At 42.4% G+C, this 21247-nt stretch overlaps 1 protein-coding gene across 1 annotated transcript in view; it reads right to left on the reverse strand.

The window, feature by feature from the left end:
* Positions 1–21247, reverse strand: part of POLD1 (DNA polymerase delta 1, catalytic subunit) — a 64713-nt gene that overhangs the window by 19634 nt on the left and 23832 nt on the right. Inside the window, exons 13-22 of the mRNA XM_075191494.1 lie at positions 19293–19484; positions 18558–18646; positions 17783–17899; positions 17504–17617; positions 16581–16728; positions 11726–11821; positions 11507–11644; positions 10236–10411; positions 9493–9645; positions 3985–4087 (exon numbers count right to left, since the gene is read on the reverse strand). Of these exons, the coding sequence (XP_075047595.1) occupies positions 3985–4087; positions 9493–9645; positions 10236–10411; positions 11507–11644; positions 11726–11821; positions 16581–16728; positions 17504–17617; positions 17783–17899; positions 18558–18646; positions 19293–19484 (1326 nt within the window). The remainder of the gene's footprint in view (positions 1–3984; positions 4088–9492; positions 9646–10235; positions 10412–11506; positions 11645–11725; positions 11822–16580; positions 16729–17503; positions 17618–17782; positions 17900–18557; positions 18647–19292; positions 19485–21247) is intronic.

Consider the following 21247-nt stretch of genomic DNA (forward strand, 5'->3'; position numbering starts at 1 on the left):
CCGACCAAAGTCCCTGGAGCCTGAGGTGCAGGATTACCGCACCCCCAACCTCTTAGGCTGGCGTCCGTCGTGGCTATGATCCAAGACCATGGAGCGAAACACCTGCCCACCGTCATGTGATCCTGAATCAGCCACCACTGAAGTGAATCTCTCACCCTTGAGATAGAGAGATTCTCTGGAGATCCAAACGTAGGTGGGATCCTGACCATTCGTCCACAGATCCCACTGAAGACATCGAGAATGGGCTCGACGGAAGGGGATGGTCTCAAAGGAGGCCACCATCTTTCCCAGCAGCCGCATGCACAAGTGCATTGAGGGGCTGGGAGAGGACAAGACCTGAGTAGTAATACTCTGAATAGAACTGATCTTCTCGACAGGTAGGAACATCCTTTGCTGGCTGGTGTCCATAATGAGCTCTAGGAAACCATGCTTTGACACAAAACCATCTGGGATTTCCTTAAGTTTATTGCACCCCTGCCAGGAGAACAGAGTGGTCGTCAGGACGCAGTCTTTTCCTGGGTCTTGGAGACCTGGCGTCTAGCTGCAAACGAGGATCTCCCCCTGGCAGAGGAGCCTCGAGAATTGGGCTGTCTGCCTCTAAAGGACTGTCCTCTAGGCAAGGAGGTCCCCCGAAAAGGCTGATGAAAGGAGCTAACCCAAGGGTTTCTGCTCCTGCTAGAGAATACCGGCAAGGAAGTACTTTTGCCCCCCCATTGCCTGGGAGATCAGGGTATCAAATTCCGGACCGAACAAATCTGCTGCAGAAAAAGGAATTGTTTCTACTGGCTTTTTTTGATTCCGCATCTACTTCCCAGTATTTCAGCCATTTCAAATGCAAAGCCAGGGGAAGTAAATCAGAGTCCTGTAAGGCCTCTGCCAGCTGGTCTGCCCATGCTTCCATGGCTCTAGCCACCCAAGCCGAAGAAAATGTGGGCCTAAAGGAAGAACCCACAGCCGTAAATAAAGATTTCAGCTGGGATTTCACTCTGCGGACTTTGACATCCTGCAGAGATGCAGAACCTGGAGCTGGGAGTAAAGTGTGATTGGCCAATCGGGTTATTGGAATATACACTTTTGGAATACTCTCCCAGCGAACGACATCTTCCTCCTGCAATGGGTACAGGGAAGAGAACCTTTTGGGAACAGAAAACCTCTTATCAGGCTGTTTCCAGGCTCCTTCTGCAATATCCTTAAGTTCCACGGAAAAAGGATAGCCTTTCTTTAAGCCTTCTTAAAGAGACTTCTGTCTCTAGGAGTAGGATCCTCCGGTTCTGGGAGGTCCAACGCCTGTCTTACTGCTAAAACCAAATCATTAATAAATTGGCTTTTAGAGCCCTCTTCCTGTCCCAAATGTTGAACCTGGTCAGGATCAGAAATAATTTCCCCCTCTTCCTCTGAAAACTCCTCAGAGTCCGAAAGGACCATAAGGTCTATGGGTATTATCAAAAGGGTATTATCAGATCTAGGCCTCCTTCTTTCAGTAGGCGGAATGTTTGGGGATTCAAGTAACTGGTTTAGTTTATCCAAACCCTTTATAAATGCTGTAGACCATGCCGGTTCTGTGGGAACAGGGGCTAGGTCTGTATGAGAAGAGGAAGGTCCTGGTATAGACGTTCCAATAGAACCTGTGGTAACAAGGAGGCCCAACTGAGTATTAGATTGAAAAACCATCTGTGCTAGGGAGGAAACCGACTGTGTCAGGGAGGCCACCCAGGCCGGCTCCTCCGTCAGTGGGACTGAAATCTGTGAAATAACAAGTAATCAACTGATCTTATCATAAAAGTTGTACTTGTAGTAGTTAAACACCATAAAATATTTAGGCAAGTAGGAGACTATAATGTAAACCTTACTAGCCCAGTTATTACACAGAAAAACAAGTTATGTGTTTAAATAAAGCTGATACTTAGCCCATAGGCCACAAAGGGGAGAAGTCTAACAGCAGTGTCCTGTGCCTGCTCCCTCAGCTCTGTTCACTTCTTCCCGGGTTTCTCTTGGCGCCAGAAGACTGGGATAGACCATCTCTCTCTGGAAGGAGGGGGGAACTCTATGCTTTAGCTCCCCCCCCCCCTTCAGTAATTGCTGTCTCTGCAGCTATCCATTTTTTTAAAAAAAAAAGAAACTTGCTTGAAGCGTGGCAGAGTAGTGGAGACCTCTAGGACAGAGGTCTCCGCAGCGGAAGATACCCGACGCCCCCCTCCTATGAATGAGGGGGGAATCTTCTATAGTAGAACCCACTCCAGCGCTGCCACCTGTAAAAAAAATAAAAAATAAAACTCAAATAAAAAATTTTAAATTTACACTAAGTACTAAAAAACACTGCCCAACTCCTGGGCACCTAAAAAAACTGAGAAGGAAGAGGCGGTGGGATTGTAGAGGGGAGGGGTCTGTAGGCAGTACTAAAGTTAACTAGTTAGGTGCCAACTCCCAAGCTCCCCTCCACAACCCATGGTAAGCAGTGTCCCCCAGACTGGATGAAAGAGAAAAGAGGCACTAAAGTGTAAAACACTCCAGCCTTAAGGCCATTATCACCATATCACACTTGAATTGAGACCCCTGAAGCTGTTGACTCTCAGCCACCAGAGGAGCGACTGACAACCCAGTCTCAAACTATCTGGTCAGATGATGGTGTCACTAGTTACATTTTCCACATGAGTTCAATCTGTAATACTCAAGTGGAACCGTGCTAATTGTTCTGTCTCAAAGGTCAGGACCACCTTCTCAAAGACCTTCCTGCAAAAGGAACACAAGTCTCTCTGCAAGCAAACAGAGACTTTACTAGTCTCTGTAAAGAAACAATCTTGTCTTCTGGCAAGAAAACACTCTACTCAGATGTCGAACAGCAGCCCCAGGACAGATCATCCGCTGGGAAGATTTTGAAGTGGATTCTTTGAAATTGCTGATCAAACCAAGAGATTCCATATTCTGTACCGGTTCTCGGACCTGAGCCAAGGTTGAGAACCGTGCCTTGATCAGCAGATCGTTCAGGTAGGGAGCAACAGTCACACTACCCCTGGACCCTAAAAGAGCAGCCATAACAGTCATGATCTTTGTGAACACTCTCCACGTAGGAGCCAGACTGAAAATGAGAGCACAAAATTGAAAAGATGGGTCTGAATGGTAAGTCTGAGAGGACACTGGTGTCCTTCCCATATTGAAACATGCAAGTGTGGGTATGGGCAACTCATTCCGCTCCATGTCACCCGTTCACCTTAAGCTGGGTGTTAAGAGTCTTCAGCCTGAAGAGGGGCATAAAAAAATGGTGTTTGAACCAAGATGGCATTTTAGAGGAGAAGAAGAAGAAAGAAAAAAAAAAAAAAAAAAAAAAAAAGGTCAAGAATAAACTAAGTATTCACCACTGGCTGCACCCACTGTCTGCTCAAAAGCTGGTGTCCAGTTCCTCAATCCTCACTGCGCCACGTTACTGGAAGCATGAAGCAGCGAGGTGCAATTTGAGCTACAAAATTATCAGTCAGCCCCTACATGTCTTAGACTATTCTCCAGGGAATGAAGAGAAACGTGGGACAGCAAATTGTAGGTGAAACAGCTTTCACAGAGCTACATGGAGGGACATCACAGGCATCTGATGAGGTATTAGCGCTTGAACGCATTGTAGGGGCAGCTGCTCTGCACGGTCATCTATTTCCCATGGTCAGTACAAAATTTTTCTTTTTATTCTCTTTACATTTTCTGTGGAGAAACTCTTTAAAACATCATCCAAGATTTGCTACATTATGGGGGAGATTCAATCAGCCGCATTGCGCATTTTTACTGTTACCACGGTGAATTCTCCGCTGATTTTTCCTAGCACTTCTATGGGGTGTGAGGAAAAAAATCAGCAGAGATTTCTTGTAAAAACCCTGCAGCCGCGATGTTCTGAATCTCCCCCTATTAGTGCTTCAGATGGTTATTTAATCAGTATTGTATGCATCTCACAGACATAGTACTTATACCAAAGCACACAAGCATGTCATAAATACCACTCACCTCAGACTTCATATAAGCAGCCACGCCCTTGGCAGCCCCGATGATCACATAAGGGACTCGGTCTCCTAAATTGGGGGCACTTCCGGGGTCTCTCTTTCGCATTCTGTACAAACAAACAAACAAACAAGATAAAATGAGCCACTTCAAACTATTCCATGGCCCTCTGCCACTACTTAATCACACTTTAAGGGGTTAATTCAATTGGGCGCGTAACTGGTAAACGTAACGCGGACTGCGCATTATTACGGTAATACGCTTAATTACCGCTAGCGCAGTAGTTTCAACGCCGGGTTAAAATTACCGTAATAACGGTAATAGCTTTAACGCCGCGCTAATTCGGGGAGAATTGAATTCCTCCTAGTAATCAACAGTTGGATCGCTAAATACCACTTAGCCGTGATGCTCCTGAGAGAATCGTGGCTGCGCATTTTTACCGTTAATACGATAAAAATATCCGCTCATTTTTGCTCACAGCTCTAATGAGCAGATACTTCACTAAAACACATACGGCCACTCTGGATGAACATCGTGCGTAATTTTTTCTAAACTGAATCTCCCCCTGTAACTTGATACAAAAGTTTTAATCGAGGGTCTATCAGTTCAGAATTCCAGATTTCATTAGCACAGGACTGTCCAAATAGTGCAGCGCTGGCGAGATGTTAGCGTCCAGAACTTTTGCAAGTTGCTAAGAAAGTTACTGACTTAAACAAATAAATAAGCTGCCCTTTAAACGAGGAATTTATGCAACAGCAGTATTCTTATTTATCTCGCTCTGTTCGCATCTACTGTTTTTTTTCGTCTTTTTAATTAGAGCAAATAATTTCCTTTGTACTTCCGCCGCTAAATAGTTTTATGCAAACACGGCTGGTCTAGGACTGTTGGAGCTGTGTGGCTGCTATGTCTGAATTTTGGCTTCAAGTCACCCACTATTTAAATTTGGGCTAGTGGGAGAATGGAACAAATTTGGAACCATGACGCATATATTACTTGCTTAAACTGATGCTTATATAACCGTCAAGCTGTACACAGATGCTCAGGGGAACCCGGCTATGTCATCTCCTACATGCAGTCAACAGAGCGCAAAGCATCATGGTTTAAATGGTCGCCACCCACACAGAAATAAATCGAGGTGGGCGTGAGAGGAAAGGTGCTCAAGGTACTTGCCATACCACAAAATTGAGAAGGGGGGGGGGGGGGGAAACATTATGGGGAGGAGGGAGAGACACCTGGTCAGCTTGTGCTTAACTTCGTGCTCAACAATGTGTAAAGAAAATGATGTACAGGAAGAACAAATGGCTTCCTTCAGGTCTGAGGGGAGGCACCGTTTAACTGTAGGAGCCATCAGCAGCTAAACACTAGTAATATCTGTCATTTATATATTCCAGAACGTCAAAGCCACATACTAAACAGTATATTAATCACAGCACAGAACATCCATCTTCTACACAAAGCAGAGGTAGATTAGACTGGATTTGAAAGAGTGAAAATGATAAAAATGCTTCATACCAAGCACGACCACCACCAACAAACCACTAAACGCCAAAACGATTGGGAGAAACACACTCCCGATTATACAATGTCTATTTAGTAAACCCTATCAAAAGTTATCACTATTTGCACATCTTTGCTCACAATTCGTGAGCTAATGCAGTGGTTTCCAAACGTTTTCAGTTTGCGGTACCCTTAGAGTCACCATAATTTTTTTTCAAGGCACCCCCCCAAAATAATTACAGAGCAGTCCCGTTTTATAAGTAGTTAGGTCGAAATAACGTAGTAAGTATTTAGGTCAGGACAGAAAAACTTACTAAGTGGTTTGCAAAAATAATACACATAAATCCAAGGGAAAAGAATATTTTTAGATATTTTTTTTCAATTATATTCCTGTCAAAGAATAATTTACAGCTAATTTTAAGAGGAATAAGATAAAACAAAATAAAACAAGTACAAGTCATCACACTGTGCCCTCCTTCATCCTCACCACCCCACGCCCTCCTTCATCCTCACCACCCCGTGCCCTCCTTTTTATTTTAAATGCAGTTTTAAGCAACTGGAGAACTGTGCCCCATTCATTGTTGCCTTATTGAAGGGGTCTTGGTCACCCCCTCCCTCTTTGCTTACAGACTCTAGTGGATGTATAACAGTATGAGTTTAGTTGGTGAACTTCTCTCTCTCTCTCTACACGGGAAGTGTAGTTAGGATGTGAACGGAGAAAATAAGTCTAGCTCAGCGTCTGGGGGAAAGAAGGTGCACGGACCACGTTCCTAGGGTGATGCAAGCTGTGTAAGCACAATAAAACACCTTTAAAAAGCAAAGAAAAATCATCTGAATTGCAAATAACCGTCTCTTAGATCACAGTCCTGGAATTTTAAAAGTAGATTTTGTGCGCGCCATGTACTCTGCTGTGCGCGCCATGTACTCTGCTGTGTCATTAGACCAGTGTAGCCACTTCTACTGAAACCTTACTTTGCACTGTTATGAGAAGGGTATGATCCAACAATACAATTGTGCCCCATTATATTGAAATATTTTGCTCCTATTAGATGCAGGTCAGAGACTTATCCAACAACTTATAAGTCATCGGTTTACATTTTACCCACACTATGCTCACAATATCCAGTGGAGAGGGCTGTTTAGCGGTCCGGTGATGGCCTCGGAGAGTTAACAGTGGCCTCGCTGCGACTGTTCCCCAAGAGGAAACCAGCACCGAATACCGGCAGCGATTACAGATAATAGCTCACACAGAGCTTTAATAGCATTCAAAAGAGAAACCAAACAACATAATAAACATTGGCCATGCTAAATAACAAGAACGCACATTGGGACTAAACACACACAGCATATCAGAGTAGTTTTATCCAATGTTCTCACTGCTGTTGGCTGCAGATACCAAGATCAACCCAACTAAGAGCTTAGGTCAAAATTCATTTTGATATGTGCTTGATGCTGCTCAATTCAAGCAATGAAATATCCCTGCTTTAGTTGAGCTCACCCTAGATACCCCGCTAGCTTGGCGTAATAACCACCCAAGGTCGCCAGTACTGGAAGATGGTCCACGTTCTTAGTCAGCGGTAGTCTTGATGGACAGGAATAGCATCAGAGAGTTTTGGATTCTCTTTCGATCCCTTCACACCCAACCCTGTACCCTTACATTACCAAGTTTTTAAATGCCCCAGGACCCCAGCTCTACTAGGCAAAATGATCCTTACTGGGCTAATAAGAGTATGTAGAACACAATTATCCCATAACCTGATCGTAGGGTAACATATTAACCTTTCCTAGTGGTGTATATCCGTACACGGTACAGGTTCCGATCAAACTGTCATAACATGATAAAGGGGTTAATAGAAAGAGTTGCTGGGTACAATGAGCAGTTGGTGAGGCTTAAGTAGGTGGACTTCAGCATTATTAGGTCTATTCCTATCCCTATTTTTATGTCTATCACTATCCCTATTACTACCGACTTAAAGAGAACATTTGCCATAAAATGATAAAAAATAAATCTTATTAATACTACATATACAGTAGATTTAAACTGATACAATAAGGGATTGGGGTCTAGGACCAAATCCATGTATGTATATTTTTGTCACAATTTGTTACAGACTATTGGTCTTGTGGCCCTGGTCGTCCTGCCCGCATCACACAGCAGAGCTGGTCACTTGGCGAGGCGCCGTGCTGGGTGGATGAGATAAACAGGACATAGAAAGTCTACACCACCTCTGAGCTGGCAGAGAGACAAGTACCAGCCTCAGTGACTTTCACACACTGCGGTCACGAGAAACACACTTATTCTGAAATCAACTTTTTACTCAAGGGAAATTCAATATTTATAAGCAGCAGTGTTGTGCTTAAATGGATGGTAACATATGGCAACAAGACTATACAGCATGCGGAGGACAGACTTTCCTCCAGGCTTACAAAAATCTAACATGGCGGATATTTTGTTCACTACTTCAGCAGTAAGCCAGCCCTACCTGACTGCAGGGGTAGGCAACCTGCGGCTCTCCAGGTGTTGTGAAACTACAAACTCCAGCATGCCTTGTCACCTATCTGCTGGTTATCTACTGGCAAAGCATGCTGGGACTTGTAGTTTCACAAACACCTGGAGAGACGCAGGTTGCCTACCCCTGGTATAGCCTTTTTTTTTTTTATCCTAAAAAGCGCTAAAATGTCCGTATGTTGTCCAGTCTAGTACACAGCAGCACCCAATCCTAACCGTGTCAACACGTCAACTTCGAAAGGGCCCTGACCAAGTCCTATTTAGAAGTTATATTTATATTGTATTTTTTCTTTCGGATACATGGGCACAGGCCACACCACCCCTCAACAGCTGTTGCAGAACCTTAATAGGCATTATGGGATTTGTAGTCCCACAACAGCTGGAGAGCCAAAGGTTCTATACTGAACATAACTATTGTAGATTCGTAAGGAGGCGCCAGAGTGCTCCGCAGCGACGCACAGTGCGGAAAACAGTAAATACAGAAAACAGGGACATACAAGGTAGACAAAATAAATGCAGACATGAAAACAAAGGGTAGGGAGGGCATCAGAGCTTACACACTCTTTAAATAAAAAATTTTTAAAAAAAGAAACAACATATAATTTGGGAATTAAACAGTCCTACACACAACGGAAGCGGACTTTAGTGTATTGAACCAATATTTCATGTGAAACCAGCGACATCGAGTAGGCACAAATGATATTTACACGGCAATGATTTAATAGTGCACCGATAAACTATCTTATTTCCAATATTGGTTCAGTTAAAATAGGTTCTGGTGCTATTTAATGGATTGTATTAGATCACACACAGGCACAAACATACGTGAATACAGCTAAAAAGAAAGTCAAGTGTCAGGGTCACAAGTAACCATTGTCGAGCAAGGAAAAAAAAGAAAACAGTTGGCGGTAACTGCAGCGATTCTAGGATCTCTTAATGAAGCAAGCGGTTGAAATTCTAAGAAAAGCAGGTTCCTTAGGAGGGGGAAAAAAAAAAAACACGAAAACTGCTGAGTACAGGAGACTGGAGTTGGGCAATAACTGGCCAGCATGTAATGGGTTACAGGAAGTCCATGTAATTTTCATCTCATGCTCTGTAATGCTTCTTTCCACACACTTCTCCCCCACCTCCTCCTTCCACAACAACAGACCGTTTGCAGACACAGCTGCAACTCTGGGTGGGACAAGTTATTTCTGCGTTTCCCCTCTGTCACGGATCAGTACGCGCAGGCTGCGTTACCAGCGGAGGGGTAACAGCGAGCTGCCTGTCGATGCGGAGGGCTTTAGTTAGTACAGAGAGAGAGTTGTAGAATGTCACCGACACTGTGCCGAGTGATGCCTACCCTTCTAAACTTCAACAGCACACACAGGCTTCACCGAGAGCCACCCCCTGCAGGCTGGATACCCCCCCATTGTAAAAACGCTGCTTTGCATACAGCAGGCAGAACTCCCCCAACACCAATTAACATACACTAGTCCAAACACTAGACACAACGGCCCTGATCCTACCTCTCGGCCAGCTCCACGTGCGCCTGTTTTCCTGCGTACTCGTCCGCCGTGCGGGTCAGCTCCTTGGTGATCACAAGCTGAGAGATGTCTATCCGATTACAGAGCAGGTCAGAGATCACGTCTTTGGCGTGTTCTACAGCTCCCATTGGATCTCTTAAAGTCAACGCACACAGAAGAAAAAAGAAAAGTGAATTGGCGCAAGACCAGAATTGTATAAATGACATTTGGTGCTTTATTATAGGCTGCCAATAAGTGCCACAGGCTGGATTATAGATGTGGGGGTAGAATACACCCAATAACTAGGTAGCCATAATGGAAAGCCCCAATGTGTGAAAAACCTACAACTAAGAGGGATGCAGAACTTGTCACACTATGAAATCCATGCAGTCGTTTTAGGACTTCGTACCAGCCACCTTAATAACAATGTTGATGGACCAACGTGAACGTGGTACTGCAAAGTACACAGCATGGAGGAGACCAAACTCATTTTGGGTGGAATTGCAGGGGAAGAAGGGGGGGGTTGTCATGCATCATTCATCTGAACGGGGATCTCAAAGAGGAGGGGCCTTGACAACTGCATTGAAAGTTTGAAAAAGGTCAGCCCTGGAAATATATATTCATGTGGTATTAGATCATAAAAGTTACCATAAAGAAAAAGATAAAAAAAATAAAAAAAATAAAGTAATACAAATGTAAAGCTAACATTCTATTAGCCATTATCTCCATTTAGTCCACTGACATACCTGTCAATCAGGGTCTTCTGCAGACAAGTGTTGATGAGATTGGCCACTAGAGGGCAGTTATCCCTCCTCACAGTTTCTATTCCCTTACAATCCATCTTATCATGGGTGTCTGGGTTGGAGGAGAAGTACAGGCCAGCGTATCTCTTCTTGTTGATCAGAAGGTAAGGAAAATATACCTGCACGTTACCAGGAACAACGTATCACTGTCAAGGCTCAATTACAGTTGAATAAAAGCAGCTTTAAAAATCAGATAATTATAATATACACTATATTCCACATTTTATTCTACACTGAACTCCTAAAGTAGCATGGTGGTGTATAAACTTTAATTCTAGCATAAAGTCTCAAAAAAAAACAAAAAACAAACAAGATAAAAAACACACACAAACAGAAAAACAGCTGTATATAATGCAAAGGCGATTTTGTGCCACAGGGCGGAACATTTAAAGAACTAAGGAAAGAGATGCAAAAGCTAAAACAAAAACCAAAAGAAAATGTTTTGAAATAAATCAGTAGGAAAGTAATACACCCATTGGAAAGTGGTTTGTGCCCGATTGGAGGAGATAAATTGAAATGTAGTATTTCTGCTGTGAAAAGGTGGCATTAAGTGATCATATCTTTTATAGGTTCATAAACAGGGGAATTGCATCTATTGCGTTCAATCCTGCTGCAAGCTGAAACAACAAGGATCTAAAACCATAAAACACTTGAAATAATAGTCTAATAAGTGTACAGTTAATTGCAGATGTGTTAAAATGCAAATGACTAATTAGCACTCTTAGGAAAACTCCAAACAGCTGTGATTTCAGACCCCCCAAAGGGCTGAGACCCATTGTAAAGTGGGTGTGGTTTCATCAGAAAGTGTGTTACCCGATTGTGGGCAGGCTTATTTTTAACCAAAAATGTGCTCTTTTAAATGTTCAGAGGTATACCTTAGACAGTTGTGAGACAGAGGCAGATCTAACTACCAAAGGGGCATATTCAATTAGAAAGTGCGCACTATTGCCGGTAATACGGTACCGCAATAACGTGGATTTTCTTACGCAACCCTATGGGCTGGGAACGAAAATTCACGTTAATGCGGTACCGTGGATTAAGTTCGCGGCCTGTTCCGGCGTGATCCCGCGGACCGGAATCGTAATTGAATATGCCCCAAAGAGTACAACAAATCCAACTAATAGATTGTAGACGGCATGCAAACCAAACATCTACATTCTCAAAATTGTGCTACCCAGGCATATAGACTTATTAGCATTGTGACGGACACCGACCTTCTCAAACTCCAATTTTATGGGAGGGGTGAAATGACCGGAGACCCATTCGGCGGCCTCTCGTCCTATCTCCATGCTCTCGGCCACCGTCTTCACCCCGAGTTTGCACATCACAGAGTCTGTGTCACCATAAATGACCTTTGGGGAATGACAGGTACATATTACAAGACTATCCCACGGCTTCACAAGCCCGACTCAGACAACATCCGGGGCGCTTACCTTGGCGTCTGCTTTGTACCCATTGGCCAGAGTGTACTTCGACTCCACCAGTTGTTTGGTTTTCTCTATCATCTGTCTCCCAAAGCCAGTCACACTCTACAGGGCAGAGAACCATCATTGTACATCACAAGTTATCAGTGGATTCTTTATAAATCACCAGTTATCTGCTGCACTGACCTCTAATAAACAGGAAACATTAAAGCAGTATGGTGTATGTACAATCTAGAAAATTGTTATCCAGAAGGTTCTGATAAGCAGCCAAAAAAATAAATTAATATGGTAATTGCAGCTGTACAGTATAAGTCATTTCCACCTGAAGCCACTGTGAGGAGCGCTGCTACACAAGAAGATGAGAATGTCACTGTGAGGAGCCCTGCTCAACTATTTAAGGAGGCATATTCCAGTGTGAGGAACACATGATTACATGTAATTCAGAAGATATACGGCACAGGGCTTTAAAGTAAGAAGAAATTCACTCTGAGCCCTAAATGAATAACACTCCGTTAGTAATCCCCTTAACTGTATTGTTTGACACAAGACGTCAGTCTATGTGCATTTAATCAATTGACAGGTGGTTTCGGACACTTGTTTGCCATCATTCTGTTTGGAAAAGTGTCTAGCAATAGAATCCCAAACACCTTTATTATAATTAGCACAAGAAAAACATACAAATTATACACCACATACAAACCCACTCACTTGAATACAATTAGAGCACACTATGTTGCAATATCGCACAAGTTACTCAGGGTGCACATAGCACTGTGTTGCAAAACATCCAAGAATATGCATAGAAATACCATAAGTAACACTAAAACGACCAGCACTGCAGCCATAACCTTAGCTGGTCTCTGTATGTGGGCTACAAGGGGCGTTTAGTCACGTTATCACCACTATGAAAACAGTTCTGCTGCAGACACTGACACACATGAAGCGCTAGTTTTCAATTGGAAACTTCCAACAATGTGACGACACTATGACAGGACTTCAATAAAAAGGGGACACAATTACATTACACATCTCCTCTGCAACTACAAAATGCCACATAAGGTTTATGCATGCTGATCTGGACTCCGTTGGTAAAATCGCTAACGATATCGCATCGGGAGAAATTTTCTGCAGTTCGCCAAAGACTACTGATTTTAAACAGGGGAAAAACACACTTTCCTGTTCAAACAGAGTCTATTTGCCCTTTGAAGAGCAATCGGGCTAACAGAATATGGACAGGCATTATATACAACCTATGTTACTGCAGGTTATAATCCTCCAACAGTATCAGTTTCAATTCTCTCTGCCATGTCCTTCTGCAGAACCAAGCACAATGTGCTTAGTCCATAGGACAAAATCTCTCCATTATCAATGTCTCAATAGAATTTACCTAGAGAAGATCCTTAAGCGTTTCCATACATATTTGGCACTTAGACATAAAGCAACCAGCATATTTATTTATTTATTTATAGGAATTTTACATCTTTATTCAACTCTGTCTACTGTAGTTTGGGCACACCTCCCCCATGAGAACCTTCGAAATGGGAACCTTCAACTCCCCCCCCCCCCTTCCCCAATCCTACAGCATTATGGCAAGGGGGGCATTATAAAGAGAGTGATACTATGAATTGAACGCACCTTTGTGCAGACAATATACCTGGTGGTAAGGATGTGTTATGCAAACAGAGATCTGTAATTAAATTTAAGTTTGAGTAAAACTACAAAGCTTGTGTCGACAGTTTAGGCCACCAGAAAATGCAATAAGACAACAATACCTTTTATTTCTGGGTAAGTATGCAAATGCTTCCTTACACATTAGTGACTTTAAAACACACTATGTATAGAGAACGGTATTTTAATTTTAGGATTCCTTCAAATTATTAAAAACATAACAAACGTACTACCAAGGTTTAACAAATATAGCAGAAAGCAATGGCAATAACTAGTACTGTTGTGCACTGTAAAATGGATCTAGAAGTGTTTTAAGAGCACAAGAAAATATTAGAAAAGTGAATGACGGTAGCTCTTATAATTGTCACTTGATGGCTAAATTGCAGGCGCCAACACCACAAATATTTCCCAGCCTCCTTTGCGTGGCCTGTCTAATGACTTCTGTCTGTGTTCCCCTGAACCAATTTTGCAGAACTGGACAAACTCTCCAGACAACAGGAAGCCACCAGCTGAACAGGAAAACCTCTCTGGTATTCCCACATGCAAGCGGGTTAAATTTAAGTGAATGTGGGAAACGATACGTGCAGACTGTAAATGGTATAACATATATAGAAATAGAAAGAACTTGCAGATAAAAGAGAGTGCATTGGAGAACAAGACAGACTGGTGGATAGTAGTATAAAATAAAGAGATAAGGAGACTGGAAAGCAATCTATACAGTAACCAGTTTGCAATGAAGGTTCTACCGTGCAGAATTTAGCAAGACCCGGCCGGCCCTCGAGTTCCTGTTTTATTGACCCACACTACTGTAAACACAAATGCTTTAGGCAGATAAGCAGACTTCTACACAACCCCCTGCAAGGGCTCAAATTTGGAAAGACAGCTCAATCTCCTCTGTTGCAACCTCCCTCCCCCCCCCCACCACCATCCGGAAGGATGTGTGCTCAGTGTCTGGTTTTCCTCTACACATTTTGAAACAGCGGTTGTAACCTATCCGCAAAACACTGCCACCTTCTGTGAGCCCAGTGGCTGCAGTACGGGTCGTCAGGGGCAGAAAGCTTTCAAGTAGGAGATTTAAAATCAGTTTTAGGTGCTATATAAATTGTGGTTTTTAAGGTTAGGCACAAACCTTAGTTTCACCATTTCCAAAAACAGCTGAAAAGACTCAACAACTTGCTGAAGATCAAGAAACAGATTATCAGTGTCAGCTTCTTATGCTCTCAAACAAGTCAAAATTAGACTAAGGGGTAGTTTTATCAAACCTTTTAAAAGGAAAGAAAAGTGTTACCCATAACAACCAATCAGATTCTAGCTATCATTTATCTAGTACATGCTAGAAAATGATTGGTTACAGAGGGAAATACCTCCACTTTTCCTATCAGATTCACATCCCAGAACGTACTTGATAAATGATAGCTAGAATCTGATTGGTTGTTATGGGCAACACCTCCATTTTTCCTTTTTGGAATGTTCAATAACCCCGATCAAATCAGTTTACACTTGTTATTAAACTTTATTAACCTCAGCTGGTCCATAAATCTTACAAAAAAAAAAGTTTAAGAACTATTTCAGTCCAGCCCAGGTTATTAGAATGAGAAAATATGAAAATCAATCCATTGTATGATGGTCCCCCACTTCTTTTGTACCTATTATTAATATTTTATGCTGCCAATGGTTTTCCTTTAACTACCAGAAGGCTGGAATAGATATAAAATCTCACTCTCCATTAAGCTTAACTTTATCACAGAATTTGCATACTTACTGGAACTTGTACATTTATTGGAACAAAAAAGAAAGAAAAAAAGTGTGCCATAATTTTGTTTTTGAATAAGACCATTGATTTGAGTGCACTGGGGAACAGAGGGAATTCCCAGGGGACAAACAGTAATTGTATTTGCCAGCACTACCTAGCACACAGCTATAAACGCACATATACAAGGGGTCAGTGACAAGAGGGCAACTAAAGCCCTCTAATGGTGGTCGTTTACTTTAGGGCTTATATGTATCCCGTCAATCATGTTTCTTTCTATTAACTAATAAAAGGTGGTTTCCATTATCAGATGAATATATATTAATTTGTATAAGACTTCTTGCAGTATTTACGAATCTTATTCCTACCGCTTGTCGTCTATATTTTTAATACAGAATATACTGTAACCTACATACACTTTTTTTTTTTTTTTTTAACTCCAGTTAAAAAAATAAAAATCAAACTTTGGATTGTAACACATGAAATTCACTCCCAGCCTTTCAATTAAATGTGGCAATAGCCTTTTAAACCGTTCTGTATCACCAGTTGTAGGGATCTTTGAGGGATTGTACCCCCTAGTTCTAAATATTGATAGCTGCTTTGACATTTGTGGGAGGGGTTTGAAAACAGCAGGCGGCAGACGACTGGTTGAGGGTTGCTCGCAACCATCTCTCAATACGGCACGGAACACCCCCTATCTTTTAAATGAGCCTACGACGACTTATGATCCACAATATGGGGACAGGTTATTCTAAAAATTACCTAGATAATCTAAAGTTCTGCACATTTGGCAGCTTTACATGATCAAATGGCTGACTTGCCCAAAAAAAAAAAAAAAAAAAAAAAAAAATACATAAAAATTCAAATGGAGTTACCAATTTTGATATGTTGGCTGTGCTTTATTTATAAATCAGGGTTAAAACGTTGTGAACCACAGTCCCCTAAATCATAAATGTGGTCATTTAAAACGGAAATGTCCAACCTTTAGAAACGTCAAAAAGTAACAAACTTCAATTTGAGGTTTGGAGGTCCTTTAGCTTTTAACAATGGAGTAGAATGTTGTCCTCTTTGTGTCCGCCCCCTCCCTCTAGAATGTAAGCTCTCACCCTCCCACACTATCCTATTTTCCTGTGTACCACCCTTGACATGCACCGGCCACCTTTAGACAGAGTCTTCAGCATCTCTAGTCTATGCTCCTGGGCACAGACTGTCTTCATGCTGGTACACTCCCGGTCTTGTCTTCATTCCTCCTCTGTTCTCTGCAACTCATTAGTTTACGCTCTTTGTGTAGTCTTGTAGATGCTATGCCCTTCCTATATAGTTTATACATATGTAGTAGATGGTTTGTAGTGTAAATATAATTTTGCCGTTTGTCCAAACCCCACTTATATTAACATTTATTTTTATAGATAAATGATAGGCCGCGGGACGGGCGCAGGCCCTCACCTGTGATATTTCCAGACAGGGCAACTTGCCAACTTGTGCCCCCGTGAACCCGTACACAGAGTTAGCGCTCACTTTCAGCGCCAGCTGGCGACCATCCAACACTTTTTGCTTGAAGGGATCGGTCTCCTTCTTCAGTTCTGTTTTTGCCCTGTGTATACAGACAATGAAACAAAATAAGAGGTCTCCTAACAGTTGCCCCGTATTGGCAAGTAAAGCCCAGTAACATCTCTATTGTAGGAGAAAGCCACTCAAGCACCTGAAATCTAAATACATTATAAAGTGCATTTCTTTCTCACATAATGCCAGTGTTTGCAACTAACCTGACAATCGCCTAAATTTGTCCTATATAAACGGACCTAGGCGGCGGTCCGGTCTTGAACAATACTTCAATAGTCTTAATCAATATATTGCTTTATACTTTTTAATTTAAGTCCTAAATAAAAACCTTAAACACTGCTAAAATGCAAATCTTGTGGGCTAGATGCAGCCTACCCCCTTTCAAAGTGATCTTAACGATGCCAGGGCTTCCTAATGCTGAATTCTAATAATTATTCAGCCCAACATTGATTCCTCCACCGTATGAAGGAGCTGAATCAAATCCCAACCACCAATAGTCTTCTCTGTTACATAAAGTCGGATTGTTCTGTAGACTGTAAGCACTAAACGCCATCCGTAAACAGAGCTCTATGGACGAGGGAGTCCAGCTCTTGGCTTCCGGTAACAAGGGGGCCCCTATTTGCCATACGAGGAGTGGAATAGGGTACTGAAGGCATGGAGAACCCCCTTTAAAGCACCCCACTAAAAGGTAACACAAATAAATATAAATGTAGGTAAAATATATTACAAATTTAAAATTCCATTAAAACACAACACACAAAAAAACAAAAACATCTTGACAAGGATACATATTTATATGTCCTCACCGTTTGCGGGCCGACAAGAGGTTCTCCAAGATCTCCGGTAGCAGCCCTTTCCGAACGCTTGTCTTTACGAACTGATCGCCTGTCGGGGTCTTGATAAAGTCTTCTGGATTCAGTCTGGACATTTAAACAGGATACACAGCAAACATGAATAAGTGGAAGGCTAATGATCTTCTACAGTGTTGCTCACTAACGGGTTTCCGGTCTCGCCCTACTTTAGGGCGGTTTGCTGCCAATGCTCTCTTGGAGACTACTGAAACACGGAACGGAAGAAATACTCACCCGTATTTGTCAATAGATCCAGACTGCAGCAGAGTTGTATAGCACAGATTGTGAGCCATCATGATAGATGGATACAGCGAAGAAAAATCTAGAGTTGCAATAGGGACGTCATAATACCTGCAAAAATACGAACTGTTACAAAGGATGTCCGTATACAGCCTAAATGAGACAATGTGAATAACAGATAGAAGTACTTGTGATGTGAACTATAGACATATAACCTGACGATTGATCCGTCTATTAACCTATAGAATGTTCTTACATCAGTCTTTGTGGTGCATTATTCTCTCCTTCTAGAGAAGGTTTAGGCATCTGGTGGCTCTCCGGCTGCGGTTACCCCAACCAACACTACAACAGAGTGGGTCGGCTATGGTATGCTGGCACTTATAGTTCCCCAACAGAACTAAAAGTTTCCCCATGCTTGATCTACAGTGTAAGCTTTTACAAGGAGGGCCATCATTTCCTGCTGTGCCTGTTTTACACCACAATTCATACTACACGATTGGTACAGGACTAGAGAACATGTTGGTTCTATGTAAATCTTATTACCAAGAACAGTCGCAGCCATGTCATGAGTCCCAGCTTTTTATACACTACAACCACAGTCGGCTCTATGACCTCTTACAAAAAGGTTAATGCTCAGCAGCGACTCATGTGCCAGAGATTTTTTACATTGATATTGTACATGGTTTGCAACCAACGCGTGACGCGTTTAAGAGCTGAATGCAGAAGACAATGGATGAGTGACCAGGAACATTATCCAGAGCTTCCTCACCCTTTAGCAGGTTCAATGACTGTGGCACCGGTGTAATCCTCGCCCCCTTCAGATTTCACCACCGGCATTACTAGATCCTGCTTCATGGCCTGATGTATCAAGGGACAACAGAAGAACGTAAGAAAACAAACAAACAAAAAAACAGAAAACAAAAAACAAAACAAAAACAAAAACCACAAACACAGACACAAAACAAATACAACTAATCTCTATCAACATATATAAAATCAAGTTGCTTGTTTGATGGTCTTTACATTTTGTGACTGTATACATCAGACAACAAAGTCAATTACTGAGATGCTGTTACTGTAAGACTACGTTGGCCACATTGCTCTTGCAGAATAAAGTGTTCATGGGAGATTTGTCATTTCCCCCACACTGCCATATTTGCACTGTTTTAGGCGTCCTAGTCTGGGTAAAGCGGGAAATCTTTTGTGTTTACAGCAATAACTAACCACAGTGCCCATAATCCAGCAGTAGAAGCCAGATATCCTCATAGTTATGTAGATCAACAAAATAGAACGTGCGTGATTAGTTTTCCTAAAAATTACAGTGTGCAAGAAAAATAACTTTTTAAAAGCAGAGGAACTACAAAATAGCATCTGTATTTCGGATGTGTACCCATGTTTGTTTGCCATGTGTAATTTTAGTTTGAGAAGCAAAGATGGCTGAACATACGGTATAAGGGAAGTATATAGAAACTAGTAGAGAAATATATGTTCCGTTGGCACATACCTGTCTGAGCAGCTGCGAGACTACCTTGATCTGCTGCCCGCGGGATAGCAAGTAGTTGAGAGGCACGCCAGTCACACGCGCCATCTCCATGTAATTAATGACGCACATGAGCTTCTCCAGAAGACGCAGCGGTAGGTAGGCATCCTTCAGGCAGTACACAGCAAGCCGCCGCCGAGTCTGTTCATTGCCATTCTACCAAATCACAAAGTGGTTTAGTGACCAAGTCTGAAAGTTTCATTTAGGGCACATGCAATTTATTTAAATGAGTGATCATTTCTTTTAGAAAGCCTTTCATCCAGGGTGTTACGCTCACTCCTGGGCCTCCAGTCTCCTGCTGTGCAGAATGGCGGAAACCAGTCCAGGGGGTAAATTTATCAAGCTGCGGGTTTGAAAAAGTGGAGATGTTGTCTTTCACAACCAATCAGATTCTAGCTGTCATTTATTTAGTACATTCTACACAATGACAGCTAGAATCTGATTGGTTGCTATAGGCAACATCTCCACTTTTGCAAACCCGCAGCTTGGTAAATTTATCCCCAGGAGTGAGCATAAAGCGCTGTATAAAACGCGCACTCCAGGTGAACAGCATTATGGGGGAAAGCTGCTTTTTTTTTTTGTTTGCTTACTAAATAGTGCACTAGGTACTCTGAAATACAGCCAACAAATAATCTATAGGACCTGGTGACAGATCCACTACGCGAGTTCTCTGAGCGCTCTACAGATGGCTCACTTTGGCCCTTTTAAACATGGTGACTGTCAGCATACCAAATATCGCTGTACTATATCTTCAGTTAAGGTTCCCAATCTATTGCAATGTCGTTCAAAAGACCCAGAAGCCATCTTAAAGTATATATAGAGTATATTGGGAACAAGCGCTCAAATCCAGAAATAAAAACATCACCCTATCACAAGCAGCACATAGAGAGACTCTCTCCCAAGAGCCCAATGTTAATCCTGTAATATAATCCTATAGCGCTTCAGTAATAGAACATATAACTCCACATAAACAAATTACACATCAATATACATACATCAATAAAAACGTGCACTGGGTGGAACTTGGTTGCACCCATGCACTGATAACATACAGTCAATACCCCTTTGGGGTGATCTAGTATATTGTTCAAATTGAATGTTGAATAAAGGCTGAAAAAAAGGCATGAGCTGGAATATAAATAGTACCGTTATAGACTAGAGTCTAGAAGACGGTGTTGTGCCACACAATAAGTCAATCTTCTCCGTTGTGTGGGGATGTATCATCCGTTTGGGCAAGTTGTGTTCCTGGATAGGATTTAAGCCTCGCGGTGGTGAGCGCTGCTGATGGTCTCCGTGTCCACTCCAGAAACAGTGGATAATGCTGGGTAATGTAGTTCGTATGGAGTGATAAATCCTCCAGCGTTGGACACTGTATATCACAGCCACCGACAGTGCCTTTCCAAAGCGTGCACGGCAACCAAGGAAGACCAAAGCAATGGATCAATACAAAAAACTTTATTGTGACATACAAATTACATCAGTACTTACACTGAGGTTTTGGTCACGATGTTCCTAGTGCACTCTTGAAAAAGTTCCCTAAGGGAACGAAACGCGTAGAGGAGTACTAGGAACATCGTGACCAAAACCTCAGTGTAAGTACTGATGTAATTTGTATGTCACAATAAAGTTTTTTATATTGATCCATTGCTTTGGTCTTCCTTGGTTGCCGTGCATGCTTTGGAAAGGCACTGTCGGTGGCTGTGATATACAGTGTCCAACGCTGGAGGATTTATCACTCCATACGAACTACATTACCCAGCATTATCCACTGTTTCTGGAGTGGACACGGAGACCATCAGCAGCGCTCACCACCGCGAGGCTTAAATCCTATCCAGGAACACAACTTGCCCAAACGGATGATACATCCCCACAGAACGGAGAAGAGTGACTTATTGTGTGGCACAACACCGTCTTCTAGA

This window comes from Mixophyes fleayi, chromosome 11 (genome assembly GCF_038048845.1).
Source record: "Mixophyes fleayi isolate aMixFle1 chromosome 11, aMixFle1.hap1, whole genome shotgun sequence".
Lineage (NCBI taxonomy): Eukaryota > Metazoa > Chordata > Amphibia > Anura > Limnodynastidae > Mixophyes > Mixophyes fleayi.